The sequence below is a fragment of the Aptenodytes patagonicus genome, chromosome 2, assembly GCF_965638725.1.
Source record: "Aptenodytes patagonicus chromosome 2, bAptPat1.pri.cur, whole genome shotgun sequence".
NCBI classification, from domain to species: domain Eukaryota; kingdom Metazoa; phylum Chordata; class Aves; order Sphenisciformes; family Spheniscidae; genus Aptenodytes; species Aptenodytes patagonicus.
This window is the reverse complement of record NC_134950.1, coordinates 78429770-78448365: the sequence shown is the minus strand read 5'-3', so window position 1 is coordinate 78448365 and position 18596 is coordinate 78429770. Positions and strand designations below refer to the sequence as shown.

At 37.6% G+C, this 18596-nt stretch overlaps 1 protein-coding gene across 3 annotated transcripts in view; it reads right to left on the bottom strand.

Annotated features, from left to right (window-relative positions):
* Positions 1-18596, bottom strand: part of DDC (dopa decarboxylase) — a 78307-nt gene that overhangs the window by 9953 nt on the left and 49758 nt on the right. For all 3 annotated transcript variants that reach the window (XM_076330282.1, XM_076330281.1, XM_076330283.1), the window contains 5 exons: positions 17593-17687; positions 15668-15735; positions 10981-11057; positions 7247-7266; positions 6414-6512 (listed from right to left, as the gene is read on the bottom strand). In XM_076330282.1, the coding sequence (XP_076186397.1) occupies positions 6414-6512; positions 7247-7266; positions 10981-11057; positions 15668-15735; positions 17593-17687 (359 nt within the window). The remainder of the gene's footprint in view (positions 1-6413; positions 6513-7246; positions 7267-10980; positions 11058-15667; positions 15736-17592; positions 17688-18596) is intronic.

The window sequence follows — 18596 nt, the reverse complement described above, 5'->3', positions numbered from 1 at the left end:
GTCAGGAGAGAGACCAATAAAATGCCCAATCCTGTCCAAGGCATTTGAATGTTCTGCTAATATAAATAGCATGAATTTACAGCTATGAAAATTGACCAGAGGTATACGTATACATACAGATACTCGTATGCATAAGTGCATGGAAAACGTGTGTGAAATATGCACACGTGTTGTAATGATCTTCTACTGTCTCCTCCTATCCTCATGTTCTATAGCCTTAACCAAGCTGATGTCTTTGACACAGCTCGGCAAAATTTCACATGGCATATGCTAGGTCTTGGAAATCAAAGCCATAAAAAAAATCACATTCAATGAGATGAGAATTTCACAACTGTTCCGCTGAATGTAGTCACCAACTGAATTTAATCAAAATTTACGTGGGTAAGAACTGAATAAAACAAAAATTTAAGACTTGGCTTACTGCAAGTAGTTCGTACAAGAAAACTCCGGACCCATGCTGTACCTTTTATAGCAGGTATTTATGTCCACTTTTTGCACTAAAGACTTTTTCGGGACTTCGAAAGAAATAAAAGCAAGGAAAAATAGAGAATATTCAGTAAAACACAAATCAAAATTCTGGAAGTATTTTGAATTCATGTCTGGATGCAAGTACTTTTATCCCTAGCGAGTCTTAACAAGTAGCAATAATTTGTAAAGCCACAGGGGGGCACCAAGTGTTTGAGATTATACAGAACTGGAAAGGCGAGAAAGCGGAGCTTTACCTGACATTTCACCTGTAAATAGCTTTGCTTAACACACTTACCCAAGGCCCTGCACCTTTGAACCATAAGCTATTCTCCTGGATGCTTTTACCAAGATTGTTGCAACCAAACATAATTAAACCAAATAAAGTTAAACATTACTAAGCCTGGAAGTTCAAACTCTGTAAAACCGAAGGGCTTTTATGTATCACACGTGCCTCGCAGCGAGCCCAAGACCTGTGCCCACGCTCTGGATGCGGGCATGGCAGTAACTCACAGTGCTTCAATTTCTCAAGACAGGCAGGTAAACTGTGAAAATAAAGTCCTGTTTGGAGAACCACAGGCACTGAAACTAAGGGTAGGAAAGGAGGAGAGGTAAAAACCGACAGGCTGTTCTCAGTTTTCTGCTGAATGTGTACATACCAAGCCTGACCTATGGATATTTTAACCCTCCAAATGCTTTTCATTTTGACATTTGTGTCATGCTGTGTCCCTAGCATCATTAACTTAAAGCTGACGTTCAAATACTATTTGACCTTTAAAAATTATTTTATTTAACGCTGTTATATAATTTAACAAAAGAGCAGACGTACACAAACCAACTCACGTACTGTTTCTAGCAGTATCATTTGGACAATCCCTTTATCACGTGGGTTCCCAAAGGGGAATCACATGGACTGCGCTAGTGGCCTGAAAAGTCTTGGTATATAGGAACAGAATACCAGTCCTTCTCTTCACAGTGAAATTTAGCGGATTGAAGAAAAGAAGCTCGCAAGGAATTTTTGTGTATCACTGTCTCTCAGGTAAATAACCATTGCTCTTCTACAGTAAGAAGGGAAAAAAGAAAGGGATCCAATTCATTTGGTTATTCAGGATTAAGGGAAATGTCTTACATAATCACTAATGGGAGCCGTAAACCTGTGAGGCATTAAGATGTGGTCCCTATTTAAAAAAATCTGTATTTGTGTATGTATACATGTGAATATAAGTATATATAACTATAAAATATAAACATAAATAATATAAATACAAAGGCTCCTGCATTGAGGTGTTTAAACTGAATTTTTATTTTTGGGCAAAGCCTTCAAGAGCTAAAATAGTTTTTGATTGAAGGGAGCTTCTCTGAAGCATCAGAGTATATTAATGTGTATATGCGAATAAGCATACCTGCCTAGCCTTGATCGCTTCATACTTTTCCTCCTATAGGTTTCACCTCTCTGCCTGCCTTGGCTCACATCCCACTACACTCTGAAGGAAAATGCTGTCAAAAGAGTCTTCTCAACAGCCACTTGGACTGTGCCACTCCCCAGTTGAAATGCTATCTCTGGCATTGCTGTTCTGTACAGTTCCAGTTTTTTGGTCTCTGCTGTTAATTTTTAATGGAATTCATTATCCTCGGCAAAGAAAGAAGGATGCGGTACACTGATTTCTTCTGGTCCTATGGAGGATTCATCTGAGTCCAAATATTCGTGGGGATCACACACAAAAACATTAACTGCTAACTTTCTCAAATTACTCCTCAGCTCTTTGAGAGGACTTAGACTGACAAAGGAGTAATATATGGTCAAGCAGTTTACAAACGGGCCATTTGGGTTTCACATTTATACTGACTCTGAGTGTTTGGAATCGGTCCAGAAGACTATTACTGTTACTGGTTTTGCCCTCTTTGTACATCTCCTCTGTGGCTTTGGGACTTACCTCCAAAATTTATATTTTTCTCTCCCCACATCCTTCAGAAATGACTGTCCTCCCCTTTACCACTGCTTTAAAACCTATACTTTGCAGTTGGTTAATATTACATGTTGTGTGGGAAAGGAGTGCATAACTGGAAGGTTTGGAAAACAAAAGTTACTGTATCTAAATCCAAGTCACACAGTCTCATGTCCCAGGAATATTTTAGCTCCTAAATGCCTTCCTCAGTACAAGCAAATGCCAGGTTGCAGTGGTTATCTCATAATTTTGATGCAGACCTTAAGGCTGCAAACATAAAAACCATCTTTTTCTGAAAACATACTAATAAAAGAGAAAAAAACAAAAGAAAAAAGAAAAAAGAAAGAAAGAGACAAATAGTTTTCTGTGGCAGTTTACATCCAGAAAAAAAGAAAAGTTTGTGCAGAGATAGTTGCAGCTGTCTTTGGTCTTCCATATAGAAGCTTGCTAATCGCACAGCAAACAGGGCGGCTTCTTAAGGTTATACAGTGGTTTTTCCCTCTATATTATGTCAGAAGCTCATCACTGTTGAAAATCTCAAATCACTTCATAAGTAACACCTGGCTGCACAAAAGAAGCCTAACTAGAAGTCTATAAACACTGGATAAATCTTCCTACAGTTTTCTATGACTCAGGAGCTGAAGTGTCTTTTTTTTTCTAGATGATCACAGCCTCTATATTGGGATTTGTATAAACTCAGAAAGGAATCAAAACCCTGGGTCCCAAATCACTCAGTAAGGCCAGCCCTGCATCTGAACAGGCATGCCTTAGCTGCTATAGTATAGCATGAACAGGAATGACATGCCCTACACACAAGTATGTTGACATATGAAAACTACGCGGTGTACGACTGCATGCTACATCCCAAACGTAGGCATCCCCTTCCCCAGGTTCCAGCCCAAGGAGCGGTTTCAAACCGCTGCTCTTCTGCCTGACGCTGTCTACCTGGCCCCTTCCCTGGGGCAACTCCTGAATAACACAACAGAGGGAGAGAACTTCTTCCCGCTTCCCCAGCTCCAGCCACTCCGCTCTCCACTTGAAGGCTGCAATACCTGCTTCTGCCGCTGTTTCTAGGTCTCTTCTCATTCTACCTATGTCTACTCTACGACCCGCTGTAATAAATGCAGCTTCAGAAATAGTTCTGGCAACTACGGGGCTTCACTTAAAACACAGCCAGAAGTCCCAAGTGCACAAGATACAGTACCAGCTATTCTCTTCAAGGACTGCCTTTGCCAGCAATGGGAATAGAAAAGCTGTTATTTGCAAGACGCTACATGTTTAAAAGAAAGCAACTTTTCAAGGCCAAGCGCTGGGACAAGCAATGTTAAAGTGAAGTTAACACGTGACGTTAAGTTCCAAATTACTTTTTGTTTGGAAACTTGTCTATAGGTTTGAAGATAGAAGCCGGTGTCAGGCCGGTTTACATACTTCATTACTACACTACCAAAAGAAAAGTCATCACAATAAATCTGGAACCAAGGATAATTCCCGAGAAGAGACGAAAACGGGCAAGATATGAAACACATTTTAAAATGTTATTTTGCAGCTACTTATATAACTTTACCAACATGTCTGCAAACTCGCAAGAGATATCTTAAATACTGCTAGAGGAGGGAGCAAATGAAGTGCAATTATTTCTTGAAATGTAAGTTCAACAGAGAATGCTGGAGATAGAATTGACTTTTTTTTAAAGGTGCTTTGGAACCCACTGAATTTAATCATCACTCATCTGGGGAGGTGGGGGTGAGGAGAAACTAACTTAATGGTTCCAGTTTGACAGATTGTCCTGGTTTCGGCAGGGATAGAGTTAATTTCCTTCCTAGTAGCTGGTACAGTGCTGGGTTTTGGATTTAGGATGAGAACAAAGTTGATAACGCACCGATGTTTTAGTTGTTGCTAGGTAGTGCTTACACTAGCCAAGGACTTTTCAGCTTCCCATGCTCTACCGACTGAGAAGGCTGGAGGTGCACAAGAAGCTGGGAGGGGGCACAGCCAAACTGGCCAAAGGGACATTCCATACCATGCTCAGTACATCAACTGGGGAAAGCTGGCCGGGGGGGCCGCTGCTCGGGGACTGGCTGGGCATCGGTCGGCGGGTGGTGAGCAATTGCACTGTGCATCACTTGCTTTGTGTATTATTATTATTATTATTATTATTATATTATTATTATTATCATCATCATCATCATCATCATTTTATTTCAATTATTAAACTGTTTTTATCTCAACCCATGAGTTTTCTCACTTGTGCTCTTCCAATTCTCTCTCCCATCCCACCGCGGGGGGGGAAGTGAGTGAGCAGCTGCGTGGTGCTCAGTTGCCAACTGAGGTTAAACCATGACACAGATATATACAGTGACCCAAATTCTGCACTTAATTACCCCTCTTGCCCTTTCAAAGTTGCAAACGTAAGGTCATAACTTATTTTTCTCTGTACACCAGGGAATGCTTTAGTCCTAAATGAAATATTAAACATACACACTCAATTCAACAAGCCCTTGGAAATCTAGCTGTCTGAATTACCTTTACAAATAAGGGAACATATTAGAGTTTTACTTTGGAGTCGGTATCTTTAAGAAAAGATTGATTTGCTTAGCCTTCCTGAACTGTGTTATCACAGGAAGTATAAAAAAATGGTCTTCAGCTATGATTACAGGAAGACAAGTGCTTTTTGGCTGGACAGTCAGGGAAATGTCTGGGAGACAGGGAAAGAGGGAACTTGTTGAATGTAAATACTGACCTGTGGAAATCAGCCTGATAAAAGACCATGTAATTAATATGGGGTTTCCAACCCCCTATTTTCCCAGTGAGAGATTTAGCCCTACTTAAAAACTTGGCATCATATTAAAATAATTGCAGTCTCCAGAAATCTAACCTGAGAGAGAAACCCACTAGAAACCGTAATGGTAGCCTAGTAAAGTGATAACAAACCTTGTGTCAATTTTTCATCAGAAGGGTATGTATCAGATTGCCACAAGGATGACAGAACATCAGGGTTGCCACTGTTGTCAAAATTTATTTCTGAAAGCCTCACTAAGGATAAAAATCCAATTCAGATATCTGTATAGTCAGCTGAAAATTATAGTGTGATAAAAATAAGAAGCAAAGAGAGTACCCTCCATCCCAGAACCTTTTCAAATCGAAAGAGACTTAGTCATGCTGCAATTTTACAACAGCGGAAAAAGCCTTTCTTAGGAATTAAACTGTTTAGTACCACAACAGAAAGGAATGTGTGTCTGCAGAGAGTTTGGTATACTAGGCCAGACTCTTAGCTAATGGATATTTTTGTAAATATTTAAAGCCAAGTCATGGACCTCCCCTCACTAGAAGCTTCCCTAAACGTCATAAAGATTAAAGGTATGCTTGAATTTGACTTTACTGCTACAGAGGAAGTATATATGTAATTTAGACTGGTGCCAGGTGTGTTCTTTAGTGATTAAAAAAATTCTTCTTTTTACATCAAGAATAAATTTAGTACTTCTTCATAACAATGTTAACAAACTGTAAATTGTACACATCCTTTTTTAAGAAAAAGGTGGATTTTAAACAGGAAACAAAGAAAAAGCAGAGGTAGACACGCCCAGTAAGTTACTGTATCATAAATGCAGCGCAACAACCTTAATCATAATCTAAACATGCTATCAATGCATGCACATTAATAAAATAAAGAAGTCATGAATAAACGTTTTACCCTAAAAAATTTAAAAAAAAAAAAATTAATTTCAGAGGGAACTATGGTCCCACATTGTAGAAATTCCAAATTCCTAGACTTGTCTTCTCTAAAGATTAACACAAAACAGATGACAGTTTCGATCCTGCTGTGATATGAAATTGTGATACTACGTGGGGCAAACAAGCAGTACCACTACTGAACCCAGCTACCCAAAACCTGTTGTCTGTGCTTTCTGTTGTGTACAGAAGTCATGGAGGGTAGATAAGTAGCAAGCTCATTTTCCCTTGCCGTCCCACCACACGTTACCCAAGAAAGCAAATTCCAGTCACCTTGCGGATGTGCTCCTGCAGTCCTGTGACTCCGTACATCCTCAGCACGAACCAGAGCTTCAGGGAGCGGAACCTCCTCCCCAGGGGGATTTGCCAGTGCTGCAAGCCAGGGAGAAGGGAGGGCACCCACGTTAGAAGTCACCATTCCAGTGATACTGCAGAAATTGTACATTCTGCAATGATTTTGAAGTGTACCACATTGTCACATCCTACAGGCAGTTGCTAGAGGTGGGTCAAATGATAATAGAAATGTTTATTTCTGATTAATGCCCTGGTGTCACTGTTTAATACTCAAAATTTTCAAATGAAAATTGGAAAAGGAGATTGGTGTCAGAATGGAAGGGTCACAAGGTAAATCACATTTTCTTTGTGCATCCTGAATTCTCCTTGAAGGCTTTGGAAAAATAACTATCTTAGAAGCTCATGTACACTGGCTTGCTTGCAGTTGTGGGGCTAGCATCTACAATGACAGGCCCATTTTCCATTTCAAAACAACAGTGCTTCTATTGGTTAAAGGTTAAAACACAAGTGCATCTAGAAAAATGTATTATTCACTATGTTAAGGAAAAAAAAATCTTTAGGACATTGCTTTCTACTGCCTAAACCTTGAGATATTATATATGCAAGATGATTTCTGCTTTTAAACAACTTTTTTCAAAAAAAATAGCGTTTAAAGTTTCAGCTTGAGGAATGTCAAAAATTTAGCAAGCTGCATCCTTCCTGGAAAGAAAAATAAGGTGTTGAGGTTTATGATAGTAATAGAAAATAAAAGTCCTGGAAATACCAGTGTATAGAAGTAATAGTATTAAATATTACATTGATGCTGTACTTACCCGATAATCTGTTACAAGGCCTGGAAGTTAAAGAAAAAATGTTCACATTGCTTCATCACAACAGCCAAAACCTACAATCATTCTAATACTATTGAAAAAGCTGTATCTTAGCTATCCTTCATGTTTGCTACAAACTTCAGCATCATCAGTGTCAACAGGACCACTAAATACCTAGTAGGATATTTGGCAGCATGCTAAATGAAGGTGCTTGTAGTAAGCTTCATTCCTCAGCTAGTCAGAATATACCACCAACAAGTAAAAGAATTTTCAGGAGAAGAAACACAATTTTCCTTTCTGTTATACTTCAGATCCTGTAGAGATGATGGACTAAATACTGTGTTTATTTTCCTCTTGTAAGGAAAAGTAGTAGATAAAATGGCAATTATGAATTTTGTTTGAAACAGTTTGCAGAATCCCCAAACTCACTTCATCACTCATTCTCTGCTTCTAACTACCTTTTATACTCGTCCATATATTTCTTGCTAATTCTTCAGCATGTCTAATAAGTGACTTGAAAATTTGATTCAGAATTGACCTCCTCCTGTTTGGAGAATAGTATTCTGCATTTTTTTGTGGCCTTTCATTTGATGTAGTGAAAGCCCCTTACAAACACAGATTGACCAAGCCACAAAGCAGTCCAGGGAGGCAAGTAGAGAGCATTATTAGTTATCTTTTATATGAGCACACAGAGTCAAGATGCATCTACCTTTTCTTTGAATGAGGTAACTACACTGACTTCACAGTAAAGGAAACTGTAACATAAAGCTGGATTACTTGAAGTAAGCCAGTGACAGAAATTAAACTGACCTGAAACATAAAGCACTTCTTTAGGAAAATGTGGAAGCATCTACTTAGCTTTCTTATTCTGCTTTATTATTCGGCAGTGGAGCATAAGCTTCATAGGAAAGTATGTACTTAAATTCCAAGGGAAAGTGCTGTCTAAGTGCTCCTGGAATTATGAACCACAAGGTACTATATAGAACTGTAGCTTCTGAATTTGACCGGTTTACGTCATTTATGTAATCCTCAGCCTTTGTATTTTCTGGGGGTAAAAAGATTGTATTTCCTGTGTTACAAGCTCTTGTGCCAATGTTCTCTCATCTACGCAGCCAAAACATAAGAAAAAACATGGTCCTTCCTCCCTGCAACATACAGTCATTTGGTTCTTCAACCTGTTACTAGGTTATTTTCCAGATGAAAAAACCCCACACAACAACCAACCATTATTAAGCTGTTCCTGGACTTCAGGAAATGAACATGGTTGTCTCAGCTCAGTAATGAGGTAATTTGATAACATTCATATTCTTCTGCATTGTAGCAGCCATTTTTGTTTGATAGCTGCAAGACTGGTAGCAAAGAGAGTGAAGCAACTGGTGATAGATAAATAATCCTACGCTCCTGTAAGAGGCTATGTCTAATAGTCCACAACAACGCCTTTCACAAGCTGTGAAGCAGAATGCAATCAATGATTAGTCCTTGATTACAAGCCTTAGCCTTACATCTGTATTTAACCGGGAGGAATTGCATTGTGGGAGCATATGTGGCGTTCACAATAGAGTATAAAGCTGCATTCTTCTAACACTGCCATTAGGATTTGACCTATATCCTGGGTTGCCAGGCAAGCTAGTATAATCTTCCTGGTGTGATGATGCAAATCACATAAAATTATAATTAATGACAAAATAAAGACTTTCCCCTTGGGGGCACACATAATTGCCATATGGTTATTAAGAGTAATTGCTCACAGATAGATGTATTTTTCTGCTCATTTGAATTCTTGAGTGAGAGATGAGCGAATTCAAAAATGCTACTTCATTGGCCTTGTAAACCATGATGGGAATTCTCAGACCTGAGACATACTCAGAAAATAAGACCCTCCATTAGACAAGTCCTATTTCCAGGAGTGTTGACATCCCATAAATCACACAGGGATCAACAGGGACTGTAACAGCCTAGCACCTTTGCAAATTTGACTGGTTTTATTGAAGGCATAAAAGTGGATTGGATTTAACAGTTTAACTAGGGGCATTTGCATTTGAAAAGTGTTGTCCAGCTCTTTGGAAATTGATATCAAATGGGAATAGAGCACAGAAAAACTTAGCATCACTAGACTGCTAGTAATCAGCTGATCTATTTGGAATCATTATGTCCAGATCGCATAACACACTGTCACAACTTCTGAAGGCAAGACAGAGGCTGAACAACTTATTATCCAACTGGGGAGATAAAGTTTTCAGGTCAACTAGGTGGCCTCACTGAAAGCACCTAGTTTTAAGAGAGGTTTGACCTTCTTCTGGTGTTATTTAACCTGGGGAAAACCTAAGGTTCTTGTATCAGCACTGTCAGTTGTCACAAGGACATATTTGCACTTTAGTTAAGGTTCTATTATTTCTCCTCAAGATATGTATTTTTCATGTATGTTAAGTAAAAGCTAGTGATGTAAGTATATTTGCCATAACTTGTATTTTTCATTTAAAACGACAAAAAACCAGTATATATTTTTTCTTAACAAGTCTAGCCTTTGGAGGGTGAACCTCAGCTCCAGAGTTACTGCATTTTCCTGTTATCGCACTGTTCTATATTTGCATTGCTTGGAAATGTAGGAAAGGAATAAAATGCAAAATTTCTGCCAGTTCAGGATTAAGGTACAGGAATCCGTTTTTCCTAGGGCTTTTTAGTGAATGGTGGAATTCTGCGTGGTACTAATTTAAATGTCAATGAGTTCATAGCCATAACAGAGAGAAGAGAAAAGTACTCAGGCTACACTTCTGAACACATATCAACACCAGCAATTCCAGGAGACATATGAGATAAGAGTAATGGTAAGAACATCCTCTTGAGAGAGTTATGCGGGAACTTGCACCACATGTTGACACTGCACTGCTGTGACCTTCTTGACAATTAATCAGTTATTAACCGAATGTGTAAAAACAGGCTTCAGGATGGCAAATGCCACTCTGCAGTTGCTAGGTATGCGCAAGGAGCAGCACTAATCCATTAAGGAGCTTTGTACAGGGCCTAAGATTTGTAAGTTCTTTGTGAGCATTTTGTGTAGAGCTTTCGTGAGCATTTGGTATAAGACAGATAGCCTGCACTTACCTCCTTCTCTACGGTCAATGTAAGAACATGAGAGCAACAGGATAATGTCCCAGATAGCTATCATTCAAAATAGAGCACAGATATCAAACACAGCTCACCCCTTCTTTGCGGTTTCAGGGAACGTTTGCTTCTGACATGGGTATTTGAAAATTTGAATCAGAGCTTGCATGCATAGCTAAGGAAAAAGGTTACAGACTTTAGAAACCCTAAAAACAAAACAGATCTTGAGATCATCCTGGAGAAAGATATGCTGGGGAAGGCAGGTTAAGGGACTCGATACACAGCACCCAATACGTTTACCTGACTACCATAAGATCATTAAGAATTTTCTCAACACTCCTACAAAGAGTCAGTGGTAAATCTGGAGCTGGGGAAATCCCAATACAAAAATATTAATATAAAGCTTTATAAAATGGCTTTACATCAATTGCTTTTTAAAGCAACTAAAATCTCACTAGACATGTGTTCGCACTTCAATAAGCTTAACTCCCTGGGGCACTTTGAAAATGGAAATAGGCTCCTAAACAACTTAGGTAGTTTCAAGAATTTCCGTTTTCATCTTAAATCCTTTATTCCATTAAATATCAGTGTGCAAACAAAATAATAATAATAATTTCATTTAATTATAAAATTACCAGACTCCTGATGGTGATGCTGCAGGTAAAGAGGTTCTAATTTAAAGGCACCTGTTAAATCTGATCTTTTTTTCACCCTGTATAAAAAAGAAAGAAATCAAATTGAGAAATTTAAGAATTAAAATTTAAGGGATTAAATTTCCACAAGAAGTGAAGGCAAATTGAATGCGTTTAAACTGGCGTGTTTCCTGAGCACAGCCTGTGCCATTTTCAGTGCTTTTTCACAGCCATATCAGTACTGTACTTACAAGTAGTTAAGTGTAAGGCTCAGCAGGAACGGGCAGCATGACTGCACGACTGCATATTTAAAAACAGACAAGAAACAGACACAGAGGATCTTTTTATGGTGATAGACACTCACACCAGAATGTGAGACTAGCTAAAGCAATGTTAATGTTTGCAGTCAACAGAAGTTGCCTTGAAATTACTGCAGTACAAAGCTGTGTGGGAAGAGCTGTGGCTTCCTAGACACTGTGCCCAGGCCTGCTGAGGCTTTGTGGATGCTGGCCACTGTCTGTCCACGCTGCGGTGGTGGCAGCAGCAGCCACTGGTGGGGACAAGCCAGCCGGTCCAGACTCAGGCTTCCCTCTTGTACCACCCTGCCCTTAGCTGGATCCAATACACAATTACTGACAGATATACTACAGCACATTGTAAAACTGAGAAGCATACCTTACTATTGCCAGCTAGTAGGTGGTGTAACTGGACTGAGTTTCAGAAGCCAATGTGTCCCTTTTAGAAAGAATAAGCTACATTTTGCCTGTGGGTAACAACAAGCTTTTGCTGGTTTATGCTTCATGCTTCACTCTATGTGTAAGATTCACTCACCTCTACAAATGATGGGGTTTATAGAGGCAGAAAAAGAAGAAACCAGAAATCAAAAAGGGAGAGATTGCTACATAATTATATTAGGCCTATAAATATTTCACAAAGTAAGCAATAATTATGTCAACATGGGGACATTCTAAATGACAAGAGTCTAAACCTTTTATGATTTTCTGTGTGTCTGGTTTTTTATGGGTTTTAATGTTTTAATGTAAAATTCTAAGTAAAAATCTAATTTCCAATATTTTAGTGTGTATGTATAAATGCACAGGCCAGTACATACTCCCAGTCTCATCCACATCTAGACTATGCTCATAAAACATCTTATTCAAACAAACAAAAAGCCCTCCTCTCACTTTAATGGTCAGGAGAGTACTAAGGTTAACAAAGTACTTGCCTTCAGGTATGGAAAGTACATAGCTGAAGATCAGTAAGCTTATGCACATGAAAAATAGTAAAAGACATTCAGAATACTCTCAATAAAAACAATAAATAATCTATTTGTGTGCTGAAAATATCCTGTGGACAGAAGGAAGAAACTGTTATCTGAAAGCAGGTTTAATTAGGGTAGATACTGTGAACAAACCCTAAGTTGTTCTACTGTAGTTTATTTGATATATTTGATCACTTTGATATATTTGTGTTTCAGTAGCTCATTCCATACGCAACTAACCCAAGTTACAAGCAATAGCATTAGTTGTCTTGTGAGAGCTTCATTCCTTCTCCTGCAATATGCTGTGCTAAACAATGGAACGCATACCTATTCTGCAGGAACATCTGGTCGCTTAGAAGCTATAAAAATGCCGTCATCTTGCACTTCCTTGGTGATGTTACTGCTTTTTTAAAAGATGGTGTCTGTTCCATCTGGGGACTTCACAGGTCTTAATCTGGCAACCATGAAAAACTATCTACAAGGATTACTAAAATAAAGCCTGGACATCAATGTATATGAACCAGTTGAGTTGCACCTTTATACACCATGGCTAGATTTCACCCTAGGTGTTTAAACTTCTTTGCAGTAAGTGCTTGCGTGGTCTGGTAATGGATAGAAGAGGTGTTCTGAACTTTCTTTGCAAATCCCCCTGGTTGACTGAAGGATCCTGAATATACATTTCAAAAATGTCATTGATAAACTAGAATATTTTTAAGGCTTGGTGTTATGCTAATAGACCTACTAAAACCTAGCTTGAGTGGCACAGATTCACATATTAAGTACTTGTAATACAAAATGCACAATAAAAGTCCTGGTGAATAAAGCAATGAAAATTTGTGAAAAGCGACTTACTTGGATTGCACATCTGCAGCTTTTAACAGCCTCACTCTATTCTGTCCATTTTAACTGATACAATAACCAAAAAGGTGACTTCATATTATAAACCAACAGGAAAATTTCACTTCCATCTACAGATAACCATTTCCTATAAGCACCTTACTTTCAAATACTAAAACAACCTTCCCAACCAAAAGTTAACACTTAAACCCTGAAAAAAGTAATAGAAAAGCAAAAATACCAAGACTTTGCAAGATGATTATTTTCACTCTCTCTGAAAGAAGACACTTCTTCCTATTTTATAATATTCCAGAGCACCAATTAAACAAGTCAGGCAAAACTGACTGGTAGTTTCAAGGCAGAGTCTCTAAAGGACACCAACATTTGAATATGGAAAATAAACCCCTCTCGGAGTGGCTATATTGAAGTACTTTTTATAGGAAATTGACTGGTCTTTTCTGTACGTGGCTAAGTCTGAGAATATTTTACAAAAGGTTTATAATGAAATTGCCTCCAAATCCCAAATGACATCAGTGCTACATATTTCACTCCGTAGCTAAATAATTACATTACAGATCTAATGGCTAGATTATTTTAATCAACTTGCAGGGAAAAGAAATGGGAGTGTTTGCTGGAGAAAGTGCTGAGGAGCCTGGGTGATTTAGAAGCCTGTCCATCAGTGGGTCTCAGCTTAATTTGAGTCTGAAATGGTGTTCACTGTTTATTGAACTCTTTCCGTATTATTACAATATCATGGTTAATACTTCCCATGGATCCTAAGAAGACTATGTATCCTTCACAGTTACTTTTTCTCACCAGGTTCCTTCACCCTTTATCATTACATTTCACCTTTTCAGGCAGTGTTACAGTTGATAAAAGAGGTGAATTTTGGACATGGGCCTTAGAAGTAGCTGGACAATGGATTTGGCTGCGAGTCAAAAAGTTTAACTTTAAATGCATTCTTCATTCTTTATTAAGTGAATAACACCTATACATAGATGCCTTGCTGAAATGAAGCCTGAATGGCTATAGTTGTGAAGCTTTCGCTTTGAGTAGGAAGACATGTTGCAAGGTCTCATGAGATTCCTTGTAATGGAATCTTCCTACCTATGAAAACAAGCATTTTGTGCAATGGCTTATCTAAAAAAGGCAAGAAACAAAATGGAGAAGAATACTTTCCTAAGTCTTTCCAGACGGTGTGATTGTATATACCTTGTTTTCCTGGAAAACCAGGTAAAATACTTTTAACACAGTTCCACAGGGTTATAGGGGAAAGCAGAATTAATGAGAAATTAAACTGGTAGGTACTAGACTGGCCTCTAATTGTCCTAAAAACACTAAAGAGAATGATGGTGTATTTTCTCATTTCTGAGTGGCTACTTTGTTAACAAAGTCTTGGAGCGATGAGAAAAAGAAGGGAGAAACTAGCAAAGGAGTTTCATCTTCTCCCTATTTCCATATACAGAGAGAGACAGCTAGTTATGAGGTACTTATAAACTGGAGTCTTGGGTTAATCATTGCCACTGCTGATGAATCAGGATCAAAATGTACGCCACTTACTCTAAGGAAAAGAAAAATTTCATTATGGCTTGGAATATCTGAAGTGCCTACATCGGGAAAACTCTTAAATTCAAAAATGTAATGTATTATCTGAATAATATACATATTTGTGCAAAAGTCAACTTTGCTGAGGATTTTAAAAGAGCTGAAGGTTAACCAAAGGCAACTGTCTCACATTTATTTTTCTTTTAAATAAGGTGACCTTTTTCTGGATGATGTTTTGGAGTCATCTTTTTAACATTCAGTTTTTCCTTCTTTTTTCATTTTTGCAAATTATGTTCTATTATAACTGAAATTAATGTTTTCATTTATTTTGATAAATAGTCTGCATTTACTGAATAGCTGTTTTGCTAATAAGTATCATTAGTCGTGACGCTGGTAGACACCAGGTTCTGGAGATTCCAGTTTGGGACACAATAGGATCATCTATTATGGGACATTATTATTACTGCTGTGATACTTTGCTTTGTTTCAAAGTATGTCTACTGGTTTCTACTTTGGCATCTTTTTATATCAAAATGTCATCTCTGCTGTCATCTGGGGATATTGAAATTCAGTACAAAATTGCATAAATAGTCCTTTTTGAAAACAATTGCTTTTCATCAGCCAAATCCCAAGCATTTTTAGAAAGTCTTTTGAAAGAATCAAGGCTCAAACAAAAGGAAATTTTATGGAAAAGAAGAGAATGCTCTGTTTAGCATGCTGTTCATTGCATTAACATCCTTAAATGAAGTTTTTTCATTTACGTTTTAAACAGTTCCAAAATGGAGCAAGTATGAGTCTGCAGACTTTTCAGGATTTCTCTCTCTCTGGAACATAATGCAGAGCTCAGGCCTATTTCTAAATTTTACTTTTTTGAAACTTGGATTAAATGAAAGAGTGAATTTTGTAAATAATTTACAAGAGTTAAAGCTATCCAGAACTCCTCATTTCAATAGAGAAATGTAAATAAATGTCTACTGCTAGAAAGGCAGACTAATTTCACATGTGATTTTTGTCTCTTGTAATGTTTTCTTTTACTGTAATACTTACCACATAGCAGAGCAGTCAAAATTCACTAGCAGCCATTTGTGAGGATTAAAGTTAAATGAATCTGCAAACTGAGAATGGATAAATAAAAAACAGAATTATGAAAGAGAAAAGGATCCATGTGCTAATGATACAACTTTGTCAAATTGTCTGAGGTACACCTTAACTATGAATGAATTCCTGAATTGGGGCTTTATAGCTAATGTTCATGCTGATGTCACCCTACTTAATAACTATTGTAGTTAAATCTTCATTTATTTTGGGGATGGATTTCAGGTTAGGTGTGCAGCTATGCTATTGGTATTATCAACATTTTGAGCATTTTCTAACAATTATACTTTTTAGATACATATGTTATGGAAAAGTATATATCTCAGTGTAAACTAAAAAAAAATCTGCATACTCAGGAACATCCACTGTGGTTCATATCCCAATTTCCAAAAACAATTCACTAAGCTTTCTATTTCTAAGAATATTAAACATATACACACAAAATTCATACATAGATACAAATGATATATTTAGTTCAGAATCTGCATATCACATTCATTCATAAAATTACAACTGACCAGGAAATGACTTTTTTTTACTGCCAGGGTATTTTCTTTTAGTAGAAGTCATTTTTTCATCTAAGTCAAAAGAAAAACCAACACAGAATAAGCATTCACAATACATGTTTATATAAATCATGTAACAGGCCCGTTTTATTTGACATATGTTCAGGCGTGGCATCACAGGAAAACCAGGTAGGTAAGATGGGTATTGTGTGGGAAAGGCTTTGTCCGTGTTTTGTGTGTTAACAAAGGCAGAAGCCATCAGCCTTAAAAAAGAGAGATGGGGGCCTGGCAGCACCAGGGTCTGACTACTCCATATAGCACTTTTCTGTTCTCATTTGCTTCTCATAACCTTCCCTGTCACTTGTGAACAATTAACAATTGTTCTCATAAAAGGAGATTATCTGTCTGTCTGTCTGTCTATCTATCTATCCATCTAGCTAGCTATCTCCCTGTACTATGTAAGGTAAGAAACCTATTCATGGTTGTTAAATATTTACTCATGACAAATGCTGGCCCAGACAAGGTATGCTGTTTCATTTCCTTCAGGAACCAATAGCAATAATTTAAAAAATATCCCCCCACAGGATATTACAACAAGCTTCATTTGCTGGTAAAAAAGAGACAGAAAGAAACGCTTTATTTGTCAGGGCGGTTTCCCTCCTCTCCTTCATTAGTCACTACCTATCAGTGCTGTGTTTAAACTTCTGGCTTTACCAAACAGTAATATTTTCTCCACTGACGTGGAAGACAAGGACTTATCTGACTGTCTGAGGGGAGCAGCAGGAAATTGAAGTATTCTTATCTAAGCAACTGAATGCCAAGTAGCTGAGCGAGGGGGGTGGGAAGGGTGGGAGGAATAGGAGTGCTGTTGGAGGAATATTTCATTTAGCTCTCTTGGTTATTAAACCCTGTCTTTTTGAGATACAGCTACTGGCTGTATCTATATGACTTTCAGGATGTAAGCAAAAAATCAGACATAATGAGCTCATTAATTTGTTGATCGTATTTTCTTTTTTTTTTTTCTTTTTTGTGTCATGTAGAATGAGGGTGTTATAAACGTGCCTTTTTGGATATTCAGGAAAAAGTTCCTCTTTCCTATTTTGTAAGACACTTTGTTGATTCACTACTACTTGCTATTCTGAATAACAAACTTTTACATACTGTGGTAGCTTGTATACTCCCAGAATAAACCAGTAAAAATTATATAAACATAAGTAATGTAACAGAATATACAGGGATTTGTAGTGCAAACTGAAGTACAGCATACTCAGAGATTCTAGAAGAGACGTTAATGTTGGCTGCATAAGAAACAGAAATTCTACAGAAGAGCAAGGTTTTAGCAGGCTGCTAGAGAAGAAACACTTCATTCACCTCCACTCCGTTTAAAAGATGCCTGAATTCAGGGCAGATGAATGCACTCCCAGCATAGGCTGCATCAATATGCATCCAGATGTTTTCCTTATTACCTAAAAAAAAAAAGTAATTGAAGGGGAAATAAATTAAACAGCAGATTAAAAAGCCTATTAATTTGCATGAAACCAAGTGCTGGAGAGATTGTTCTTTGATGTTATTATTTTCCCAATTTAAAATTAAATTAAGAGATTAAATGTTTCTACCATCTGGGTTTCTGTTAATACATAAAGATGTATACATAACATATTCTTCTTCCTCCCCATTTCTACTGGAACAGAGTCCTTACATGTCTAGGTTTATCTTATTAATATTAAGCAACATAAAACATTAAATGATTTTGATTTAAGAACCATTATAAAATACAGTTTAAAAAGATGTATCTAGAGATGTAGTTATCATCTGTATGGTAATAAAACTATATCTACTTTAGCAAGAGGAGCTAGAGTTTTAGCTGTGCTCCCCACTTCTAACTCATGAATCACAAGCACTTTTCTAAACAATATTTTTTACATATCGATATATGTGCATGCGCATGCTTTTGAACTATGTGCAGCAAACTATTTAATTCAAGGACTGAGACACTTATGCAAGAGCAAGCATTGAAAGGTTAAGAAAGTGCTAGTTTTGATTAGTCACTGAATGGTTTCTGCAGAAATATTTTAGCATATAGGCCTCTCGTATTCTCTGTAATTTAGTATTCACACTCTGCTATAGATCACCTGTATTAATGCACACGGTAACAATTCTGGTCTATGAGTTGATGACTGAAGCCCACATAACATCTTTACACTGGTCACCAAATAATTCTGATGGGTATTTCCACATACAGAGGTATATCCATTCAGATCTGCAATCGGGCACCAAGGTCATGCTGGAATTTGCGTTCTTGTGAACTACATTTTCTTTTTGCATAAATGTCTGGAAGAAGCTAATAAAATGTTATTCATAACATCCACGACTGA